The 12226-nt window shown below is 46.3% G+C and overlaps 1 protein-coding gene across 1 annotated transcript in view; it reads right to left on the bottom strand.

Moving 5' to 3' along the window:
• LOC132828293 (synaptophysin-like protein 2) overlaps positions 1-2015 on the bottom strand; it is a 28080-nt gene extending 26065 nt beyond the window's left edge. Inside the window, exons 1-2 of the mRNA XM_060845273.1 lie at positions 1709-2015; positions 1552-1623 (exon numbers count right to left, since the gene is read on the bottom strand). Coding sequence (XP_060701256.1) covers positions 1552-1623; positions 1709-1729 — 93 coding nt within the window. The 5' untranslated portion in view covers positions 1730-2015. The remainder of the gene's footprint in view (positions 1-1551; positions 1624-1708) is intronic.
• Between the last annotated feature and the right edge of the window lie 10211 nt (positions 2016-12226).

The following is a 12226-nucleotide window of genomic DNA, read 5'->3' as shown; positions in this document are numbered from 1 at the left end:
TAGATAGGCTAATGGGCTGAGCAGTGGTAGATGGAGTTTAATTTAGATAAATGCGAGATGCTTCATTTTGGGAAAGCAAATCTTAGCAGGCCTTATACACTTAACGGTAAGGTCCTAGGGAGTGTTGTTGAACAAAGAGACCTTGGAGTGCAGGTTCATAGTTCCTTGAAAGTGGAGTCGCAGGTAGATAGGATAGTGAAGGTGGTGTTTGGTATGCTTTCCTTTATTGGTCAGAGTATTGAGTACAGGAGTTGGGAGGTCATGTTGCAGCTGTACAGGACATTGGTTAGGCCACTGTTGGAATATTGTGTGCAATTCTGGTCTCCTTCCTGTCGGAAAGATGTTGTAAACTTGAAAGGGTTCAGAAAGGATTTACAAAAATATTGCCAGGATTAAAGGATTTGAGCTACAGGGAAAGGCTGAATAGGCTGGGGCTGTTTTCCCTGGAGTGTTGGAGGCTGAGGGGTGACCCCACAGAGGTTTATAAAATCATGAGGGGCATGGATAAGATAAATGGACAAGGTATTTTCCCTGGGGTGGGGGAACCCAGAACTAGAGGGCAGAGGTTTATGGTGAGAGAGGAAAGATGTAAAAGAGACCTAAGTGGCAACATTTTCACACAGAGGGTGGTGTGTGTATGGAATGAGCTGCCAGAGGAAGTGGTGGAGGCTGACACAATGACAGCATTTAAAAGGCATCTGGATGGGTATATGACAAGGAAGGGTTTAGAGGGTGATGGGCCAAATGCTGGCAAATGGGACTCGATTAGGTTGGAATCTGGTCGTCAGGGACAGGTTGGACCAAAGGGTCTGTTTCTGTGCTAAACATCTCTATAACTCTGAGGTTATACCCAGTAATCGCCAATAGATTCCTGGTCAACATTAGACTCTTAATATTAGATTTTTAATTGAATTCAAATTCCACCATCTGCTGTGGCAAGGTTCAAACCTGGGTCCCCAGAACATGGCCTGCATCTCTGTATTAACAGCGCACTGATAATTCCACTAGCCCCATGCCTCTCCCCAACACATTTATGGGATATAACTGCATTGGAACAGTTACTGTTTAGTAAGTAAATAATCTATTATTCTGTTGTTATTCCGATTTCTTCTGTTTTTGTTGTATTTTAACTATAGTGTATGAATAAAGTTTGTTTTGCTTCAAGCCTGGTAGTTTGACCAATCGAATTGCGTCCAGAACGCAACGCCTTCAAATGAAAACATGATTCCAGGCTATCATCATATTTGGAGGGGGTTTGGTATGGGCTATAACAACAGGGTACACCGTTTTCACTCACAGAGAGTTTTGTAACTGCACTCTGCCACTAATCCTGTCCCTCTGTATTTAACGGCATCCTCACAATTTCTTTACAAACTGGAGGTCAGCCTGAACCTCAGTCCTGCTCCAGCCACACAAACTTCACAGCAGTAACAAAGGCAGGGAGTTTTCAATACCAACACTATCGGTACAAGGAACAGGAACTGCACAGAAACCGAGACCGTCCGCACCTTCCCGACTAGAACTAACTGACAGCAAACATCTCATACACACCCACTGCAATACTTTGATAAATCCCAGCGGCTCTTTCAGAGGACTGATATCCAGTTTAAATGCAGGGAACTTCTGAAATTATAAAGAAAACACATTTTATTAAAAATAAACAAAGTCATTCGCGTTAAAAATAAACTTTCTGCAGCATGTCTCAAACCTGAAACGAAGTCGCTTCCATTCTGTCTGGCTGTGGTTTCAAGTGGTTTCCTTTCTGCTGGGTCCTGGGAAGGTCACAGTGCTTCAGGGAAACATGCAGGGCTTGGTTTGAAGCAGGGAAGTAGTTTCCTAACTCTGACAAACAGCAGCATGTGACCAGGGGCTGGCCAAGCAGGATGTCAGTAACCTCCACTTACACTCACACTCCACACCTCAAAGTCAAGCCGGTTCGAAACTAGAGATATCAAACGCTCAAAGTGCAGAGCAAAGAAAAATTCAAAAATATAGCTCCACCCAGAAACCCAAACTGCAAACGTCATGGACACACCTCCCCTTCCTCAGAAAAACTGCAATCATCTCACAGACCTCCTTAAACGGTAACATAGAATCCCTACAGTGGGGGAACAGACCAAGCAACCCATCGAGTCTGCACTGGTGCTCCAAGGAGCATCCCACTCGGACCCAGTCCCCTCCCCTACGCCCAAAATCCAACACTTCCTACAGCTAACCCGCTATTGCAGATCTTTGGACAATTTAGCATAGCCAATCCACCCTAACCTGCACATCTTTGGACTGTGGGAGGAAACCAGAGCACTCAGTGGGAACACATGTAGACACAGGGAGATCGTGCAAACTCCACACAGTTGCCCAAATGTGGGATTTGGGCCCTAGTGCTGAGGTAGCAGTGCTAACCACTGAGCCAACCATTATTTCCAGGGACCCCCATAACCACTAACATTATCCATCAGAGATGCCCTGTACAAACTGACATTGTCCATGCTTTGGACACTTTGACCAATTTCTGTAATTAAAACACTTTACCTCAGTGCTCTCATCAGTGAAGGGGGTTTTGGTTAGCAGTTCAACATGACTGTATTAACAAAATATTCCTTATTAAAAACACCATGTGGGCATTTCCCAAATTCCCACGATATTTACTCTGGACCTAGTACTATCACTCTGAGAAAGGATATTATCTGCAATGATCCACATGTTTGAGTTGAGTTGTTGTTGTCTCCTCTCTGAATGTGAATCTCACAGGTCAGAGCAGAGCTTCTCCTGAGATTTCTTACCTTGCCGCATGGTCTTCCACCATGATGCTTCACTGAAGACATAGCTTCCAGGTGCGTGTTTTTATCCTGTCTTCTTTCCTACCTTCCAGAAGTTCTGTAACTTCTGGACAATAGGGTCATGAGCTGGGTTCAAATCAACCAATGATTGTGCCAACACTTTTCATCATTGCCATACTGGGAGGTGTAAAGGGCACATACTCAGGCAGTCAAGGGACCCAAACATCTGATCGATGCTTCTCCAATCCAGAACCATCAGGCTGGTTATATTGGTTCCTCTTGAACTGTCATAACCTCTTTCATCTTCTCTGTAGCCAATTGGTACCGGCTCCAGTTTAATTTAATTTGGTCAATTCTCCAAAAGGCCCAATTTCTCCTGCTATGAGTCATTTTAGAATATCCAATATTGGGCCTGTGCTCCCTTGACCACGTTAGCATTATTTGCCAGAGACCCCTATAAACACAAACATCATTCTCCAAGAACCTCCTGTAAACACTAACACTATCCGTCAGGGACCCCTGTAAACACTAACACTATCCGTCAGGGACTCCTGTAAATACTAACGCTATCCGTCAGGGACCCCTGTAAACACTAACACCATCCATCGGGGACCACTGTAAATACTAACATTATCCGTCAGGGACCCCTGTAAATACTAACACTATCCGTCAGGGACTCCTGTAAACACTAACACCATCCATCGAGGACCCCTGTAAATACTAACATTATCCGTCAGGGACCCCTGTAAATACTAACACTATCAGTCAGGGACCCCTGTAAACACTAACACTATCCATCGGGGACCCCTGTAAATACTAACACTATCCATCGGGGATCCCTGTAAATAGTAACACTATCCGTCAGGGACCCCTGTAAATACTAACACTATCTGTCAGGGACCCCTGTAAATACTAACACTATCCATCGGGGACCCCTGTAATTACTAACACTATCCGTCAGGGATCCCTGTAAACACTAACACTATCCGTCAGGGATCCCTGTAAACACTAACACTATCTGTCAGGGACCCCTGTAAATACTAACACTATCCATCGGGGACCCCTGTAAATACTAACACTATCCGTCAGTGACCCCTGTAAACACTAACACTATCGGTCAGGGATCCCTGTAAACACTAACACTATCCGTCAGGGACCCCTGTAAACACTAACACTATCCATCGGGGACCCCTGTAAACACTAACACTATCAGTCAGGGACCCCTGTAAATACTAACACTATCCATCAGGGACTCCTGTAAACACTAACACTATCCGTCAGGGATCCGTGTAAACACTAACACTATCCGTCAGGGATTCCTGTAAATACTAACACTATCTGTCAGGGACCACTGTAACACTAACACTATCCGTCAGGGATTCCTGTAAACACTAACACTATCCGTCAGGGATCCCTGTAAACACTAACACTATCCGTCAGGGACCCCTGTAAACATTAACACTATCTGTCAGGGATCCCTGTAAACACTAACACTATCCGTCAGGGATCCCTGTAAACACTAACACTATCCGTCAGGGATCCCTGTAAACACTAACACTATCCGTCAGGGATCCCTGTAAACACTAACACTATCCGTCAGGGACCCCTGTAAACATTAACACTATCCGTCAGGGATCACTGTAAATACTAACACTATCCGTCCGGGACCCCTGTAAACACTAACACTATCCGTCGGGGATCCCTGTAAATACTAACACTATCCGTCAGGGACCCCTGTAAACACTAACACTATCCGTCGGGGATCCCTGTAAATACTAACACTATCCATCAGGGATCCCTGTAAACACTAACACTATCCGTCAGGGACCCCTGTAAACACTAACACTATCCGTCAGGGATCCCTGTAAACACTAACACTATCCGTCAGGGACCCCAGCAAATACTAACACTATCCGTCAGGGATCCCTGTAAACACTAACACTATCCGTCAGGGACCCCTGTAAACACTAACACTATCCGTCAGGGACCCCTGCAAATACTAACACTATCCGTCAGGGATCCCTGTAAACACTAACACTATCCGTCAGGGACCCCTGTAAACACTAACACTATCCATCAGGGACCCCTGCAAATACTAACACTATCCGTCAGGGACCCCTGTAAACACTAACACTATCCGTCAGGGACCCCTGTAAACAGTAACACTATCCGTCAGGGATCCCTGTAAACACTAACACTATCCGTCAGGGACCCCTGTAAACACTAACACTATCCGTCAGGGATCCCTGTAAATACTAACACTATCCGTCAGGAACCCCTGTAAATACTAACACTATCCATCGGGGATCCCTGTAAACACTAACACTATCCGTCAGGGACCCCTGTAAACACTAACACGATCCGTCAGGGATCCCTGTAAAGACTAACACTATCAGTCAGGGATCCCTGTAAACACTAACACTATCCGTCAGGAATCCCTGTAAACACTAACACTATCCGTCAGGGATCCCTGTAAACACTAACACTATCCGTCAGGGACCCCTGCAAATACTAACACTATCCGTCAGGGACCCCTGTAAACACTAACACTATCCATCAGGGACCCCTGTAAATACTAACACTATCCGTCAGGAACCCCTGTAAATACTAACACTATCCGTCAGGGATCCCTGTAAATACTAACACTATCTGTCAGGGACCCCTGTAAATACTAACACTATCCGTCAGGGATCCCTGTAAATACTAACACTATCCGTCAGGGACCCCTGTAAATACTAACACTATCCGTCAGTGTTCCCTGTAAACACTAACACTATCCGTCAGGGACCCCTGCAAATACTAACACTATCCATCAGGGATCCCTGTTAAAACTAACACTATCCATCAGGGACCCCTGTAAACACTAACACTATCCGTCAGGGACCCCTGTAAAAACTAACACTATCCGTCAGGGATCCCTGTAAATACTAACACTATCCATCAGGGACTCCTGTAAACACTAACACTATCCATCAGGGACCCCTGTAAACACCAACACTATCCGTCAGGGATCCCTGTAAACACTAACACTATCCGTCAGGGACCCCTGTAAACACTAACACTATCCGTTAGGGATCCCTGTAAACACTAACACTATCCGTCAGGGACCCCTGTAAACACTAACACTATAAGTCAGGGATCCCTGTAAACACTAACACTATCCATCAGGGACCCCTGTAAACACTAACACTATCCGTCAGGGATCCCTGTAAACACTAACACTATCTGTCAGGGACCCCTGTAAGCACTAACACTATCCGTCAGGGATCCCTGTAAACACTAACACTATCTGTCAGGGACCCCTGTAAACACTAACACTATCTGTCAGGGACCCCTGTAAACACTAACACTATCCATCAGGGACCCCTGTAAACACTAACACTATCCGTCAGGGACCCCTGTAAATACTAACACTATCCGTCGGGACCCCTGTAAACACTAACACTATCCGTCAGGGATCCCTGTAAACACTAACACTATCCGTCAGGGACCCCTGTAAACACTAACACTAACCGTCAGGGATCCCTGTAAACACTAACACTATCCATCAGGGACCCCTGTAAACACTAACACTATCCGTCAGGGATCCCTGTAAACACTAACACTATCTGTCAGGGACCCCTGTAAACACTAACACTATCCGTCAGGGACCCCTGTAAACACTAACACTATCCATCAGGGACCCCTGTAAATACTAACACTATCCGTCGGGGAGCCCTGTAAACACTAACACTATCCGTCAGGGATCCCTGTAAACACTAACACTATCCATCAGGGATTCCTGTAAACACTGACACTATCCGTCAGGGATCCCTGTAAACACTAACACTATCCGTCAGGGATCCCTGTAAACACTAACACTATCCGTCAGGGATCCCTGTAAACACTAACACTATCCGTCAGGGACCCCTGCAAATACTAACACTATCCGTCAGGGACCCCTGTAAACACTAACACTATCCGTCAGGGATCCCTGTAAATACTAACACTATCCGTCAGGGACCCTGTAAATACTAACACTATCCGTCAGGGATCCCTGTAAATACTAACACTATCCGTCAGGGACCCCTGTAAATACTAACACTATCCGTCAGGGATCCCTGTAAGCACTAACACTATCCGTCAGGGACCCCTGCAAATACTAACACTATCCGTCAGGGATCCCTGTAAAACTAACACTATCCGTCAGGGACCCCTGTAAGCACTAACACTATCCGTCAGGGACCCCTGTAAACACTAACACTATCCATCAGGGATCCCTGTAAACACTAACACTATCCGTCAGGGACCCCTGTAAACACCAACACTATCCGTCAGGGATCCCTGTAAACACTAACACTATCCGTCAGGGACCCCTGTAAACACTAACACTATCTGTCAGGGATCCCTGAAAATACTAACACTATCAGTCAGGGATCCCTGTAAACACTAACACTATCCGTCAGGGATCCCTGTGAACACTAACACTATCCGTCAGGGACCCTTGTAAACACTAACACTATCTGTCAGGGACCCTGTAAACACTAACACTATCTGTCAGGGACCCCTGTAAACACTAACACTATCCATCAGGGATCCCTGTAAACACTAACACAATCCGTCAGGGATCCCTGTAAATACTAACACAATCCGTCAGGGACCCCTGTAAACACTAACACTATCCGTCAGGGACCCCTGTAAACACTAACACTATCCGTCAGGGATCCCTGTAAATACTAACACTATCCGTCAGGGATCCCTGTAAATACTAACACTATCCGTCAGGGATCCCTGTAAACACTAACACTATCCGTCAGGGATCCCTGTAAATACTAACACTATCCGTCAGGGCCCCCTGTAAACACTAACACTGTCCGTCAGGGATCCCTGTAAACACTACCACTATCCGTCAGGGATCCCTGTAAACACTAACACTATCCATCAGGGACCCCTGTAAACACTAACACTATCCGTCAGGGATCCCTGTAAACACTAACACTATCTGTGAGGGATCCCGGTAAACACTAACACTATCTGTCAGGGACCCCTGTAAACACTAACACTATCCATCAGGGACCCCTGTAAACACTAACACTATCCGTCAGGGACCCCTGTAAATACTAACACTATCCGTCGGGGACCCCTGTAAACACTAACACTATGCGTCAGGGATCCCTGTAAACACTAACACTATCCGTCAGGGATCCCTGTAAACACAAACACTATCAGTCAGGGACACCTGTAAACACTAACACTATCCGTCAGGGACCCTGTAAACACTAACACTATCCGTCAGGGATCCCTGTAAACACTAACACTATCCGTCAGGGACCCCTGTAAACACTAACACTATCCGTCAGGGATCCCTGTAAATACTAACACTATCAGTCAGGGATCACTGTAAACACTAACACTATCCGTCAGGGATCCCTGTAAACACTAACACGATCTGTCAGGGACCCCTGTAAATACTAACACTATCTGTCAGGGACCCCTGTAAACACTAACACTATCTGTCAGGGACCCCTGTAAACACTAACACTATCCGTCAGGTATCCCTGTAAACACTAACACTATCCGTCAGGGATCCCTGTAAAAACTAACACTATCCGTCAGGGATCCCTGTAACCACTAACACTATCCGTCAGGGATCCCTGTAAACACTAACACTATCCATCAGGGACCCCTGTAAACACTAACACTATCCATCAGGGACCCCTGTAAACACTAACACTATCCGTCAGGGATCCGTGTAAACACTAACACTATCCGTCAGGGACCCTGTAAACACTAACACTATCTGTCAGGGACCCCTGTAAACACTAACACTATCAGTCAGGGACCCCTGTAAACACTAACACTATCCGTCAGGGACCCTGTAAACACTAACACTATCCATCAGGGACCCCTGTAAATACTAACACTATCCGTCGGGGACCCCTGTAAACACTAACACTATCCATCAGGGACCCCTGTAAACACTAACACTATCCGTCAGGGACCCCTGTAAACACTAACACTATCCGTCAGGGATCCCTGTAACACTAACACTATCCGTCAGGGATCCCTGTAAACACTAACACTATCCATCAGGGATCCCTGTAAACACTAACACTATCCGTCAGGGATCCCTGTAAACACTAACACTATCCGTCAGGGACCCCTGCAAATACTAACACTATCCGTCAGGGACCCCTGTAAACACTAACACTATCCGTCAGGGATCCCTGTAAATACTAACACTATCCGTCAGGGATCCCTGTAAATACTAACACTATCCGTCAGGGATCCCTGTAAATACTAACACTATCCGTCAGGGACCCCTGTAAATACTAACACTATCCGTCAGGGATCCCTGTAAACACTAACACTATCCGTCAGGGACCCCTGCAAATACTAATACTATCCGTCAGGGATCCCTGTAAAACTAACACTATCCGTCAGGGACCCCTGTAAGCACTAACACTATCCGTCAGGGACCCTGTAAACACTAACACTATCCATCAGGGATCCCTGTAAACACTAACACTATCCGTCAGGGATCCCTGTAAACACTAACACTATCCATCAGGGATCCCTGTAAACACTAACACTATCCATCAGGGATCCCTGTAAACACTAACACTATCCGTCAGGGACCCCTGTAAACACCAACACTATCCGTCAGGGATCCCTGTAAACACTAACACTATCCGTCAGGGACCCCTGTAAACACTAACACTATCTGTCAGGGATCCCTGTAAATACTAACACTATCCGTCAGGGATCCCTGTAAACACTAACACTATCCGTCAGGGATCCCTGTAAATACTAACACTATCCGTCAGGGACCCCTGTAAACACTAACACTATCCGTCAGGGACCCTGTAAACACTAACACTATCCGTCAGGGATCCCTGTAAACACTAACACTATCCATCAGGGACCCCTGTAAACACCAACACTATCCGTCAGTGACCCCTGTAAACACTAACACTATCCGTCAGGGATCCCTGTAAACACTAACACTATCCATCAGGGATCCCTGTAAATACTAACACTATCCATCAGGGACCCCTGTAAACACTAACACTATCCGTCAGGGAGCCCTGTAAATACTAACACTATCCATCAGGGACCCCTGTAAACACTAACACTATCCGTCAGGGATCCCTGTAAACACTAACACTATCCGTCAGGGACCCCTGTAAACACTAACACTATCCGTCAGGGATCCCTGTAAACACTAACACTATCCATCAGGGACCCCTGCAAATACTAACACTATCCGTCAGGGACCCCTGTAAACACTAACACTATCCGTCAGGGACCCCTGTAAACAGTAACACTATCCGTCAGGGATCCTGTAAACACTAACACTATCCGTCAGGGACCCCTGTAAACACTAACACTATCCGTCAGGGATCCCTGTAAATATTAACACTATCCGTCAGGAACCCCTGTAAATACTAACACTATCCATCAGGGATCCCTGTAAACACTAACACTATCCGTCTGGGACCCCTGTAAACACTAACACTATCCGTGAGGGATCCCTGTAAAGACTAACACTATCAGTCAGGGATCCCTGTAAACACTAACAATATCCGTCAGGGATCCCTGTAAACACTAACACTATCCGTCAGGGACCCCTGTAAACACTAACACTATCCGTCGGGATCCCTGTAAACACTAACACTATCCGTCAGGGATCCCTGTAAACACTAACACTATCCGTCAGGGACCCCTGTAAACACTAACACTATCCGTCAGGGATCCCTGTAAACACTAACACTATCCATCAGGGATCCCTGTAAACACTAACACTATCCATCAGGGATCCCTGTAAACACTAACACTATCCGTCAGGGACCCTGTAAACACTAACACTATCCGTCAGGGATCCCTGTAAACACTAACACTATCCGTCAGGGACCCCTGTAAACACTAACACTATCCGTCAGGGATCCCTGTAAATACTAACACTATCCGTCAGGGATCCCTGTAAACACTAACACTATCCGTCAGGGATCCCTGTAAATACTAACACTATCCGTCAGGGACCCCTGTAAACACTAACACTATCCGTCAGGGACCCCTGTAAACACTAACACTATCCGTCAGGGATCCCTGTAAAGACTAACACTATCCGTCAGGGATCCCTGTAAACACTAACACTATCCGTCAGGGATCCCTGTAAACACTAACACTATCCGTCAGGGACCCCTGTAAACACTAACACTATCCGTCAGGGACCCCTGTAAACATTAACACTATCCGTCAGGGATCCCTGTAAACACTAACACTATCCGTCAGGGACCCCTGTAAACACTAACACTATCCGTCGGGGATCCCTGTAAACACTAACACTATCCGTCAGGGACCCCTGTAAACACTAACACTATCCGTCGGGATCCCTGTAAACACTAACACTATCCGTCAGGGACCCCTGTAAACACTAACACTATCCGTCAGGGACCCCTGTAAACACTAACACTATCCGTCAGGGATCCCTGTAAATACTAACACTATCCGTCAGGGACCCCTGTAAATACTAACACTATCCGTCGGGATCCCTGTAAACACTAACACTATCCGTCAGGGACCCTGTAAACACTAACACTATCCGTCAGGGATCCTGTAAACACTAACACTATCCGTCAGGGATCCCTGTAAACACTAACACTATCCGTCAGGATCCCTGTAAACACTAACACTATCCGTCAGGGACCCCTGTAAACACTAACACTATCCGTCAGGGACCCCTGTAAACATTAACACTATCCGTCAGGGATCCCTGTAAACACTAACACTATCCGTCAGGGACCCCTGTAAACACTAACACTATCCGTCGGGGATCCCTGTAAACACTAACACTATCCGTCAGGGACCCCTGTAAATACTAACACTATCCGTCGGGGATCCCTGTAAACACTAACACTATCCGTCAGGGACCCCTGTAAACACTAACACTATCCGTCAGGGATCCCTGTAAACACTAACACTATCAGTCAGGGATCCCTGTAAACACTAACACTATCCGTCAGGGATCCCTGTAAACACTAACACTATCCGTCAGGGACCCCTGCAAACACTAACACTATCCGTCAGGGACCCTGTAAACACTAACACTATCCATCAGGGATCCCTGTAAATACTAACACTATCCGTCAGGGACCCCTGTAAACACTAACACTATCCGTCAGGGATCCCTGTAAACACTAACACTATCTGTCAGGGACCCCTGTAAACACTAACACTATCCGTCAGGGATCCCTGTAAACACTAACACTATCCGTCAGGGATCCCTGTAAACACTAACACTATCCATCAGGGATCCCTGTAAACACTAACACTATCCGTCAGGGACCCTGTAAACACTAACACTATCCGTCAGGGATCCCTGTAAACACTAACACTATCCGTCAGGGACCCCTGTAAACACTAACACTATCTGTCAGGGATCCCTGTAAACACTAACACTATCCGTC

Source organism: Hemiscyllium ocellatum, chromosome 26 (assembly GCF_020745735.1).
Source record: "Hemiscyllium ocellatum isolate sHemOce1 chromosome 26, sHemOce1.pat.X.cur, whole genome shotgun sequence".
Classification (NCBI taxonomy): Eukaryota; Metazoa; Chordata; class Chondrichthyes; order Orectolobiformes; family Hemiscylliidae; genus Hemiscyllium; species Hemiscyllium ocellatum.
This window is presented reverse-complemented; position numbering and strand designations above follow the sequence as displayed.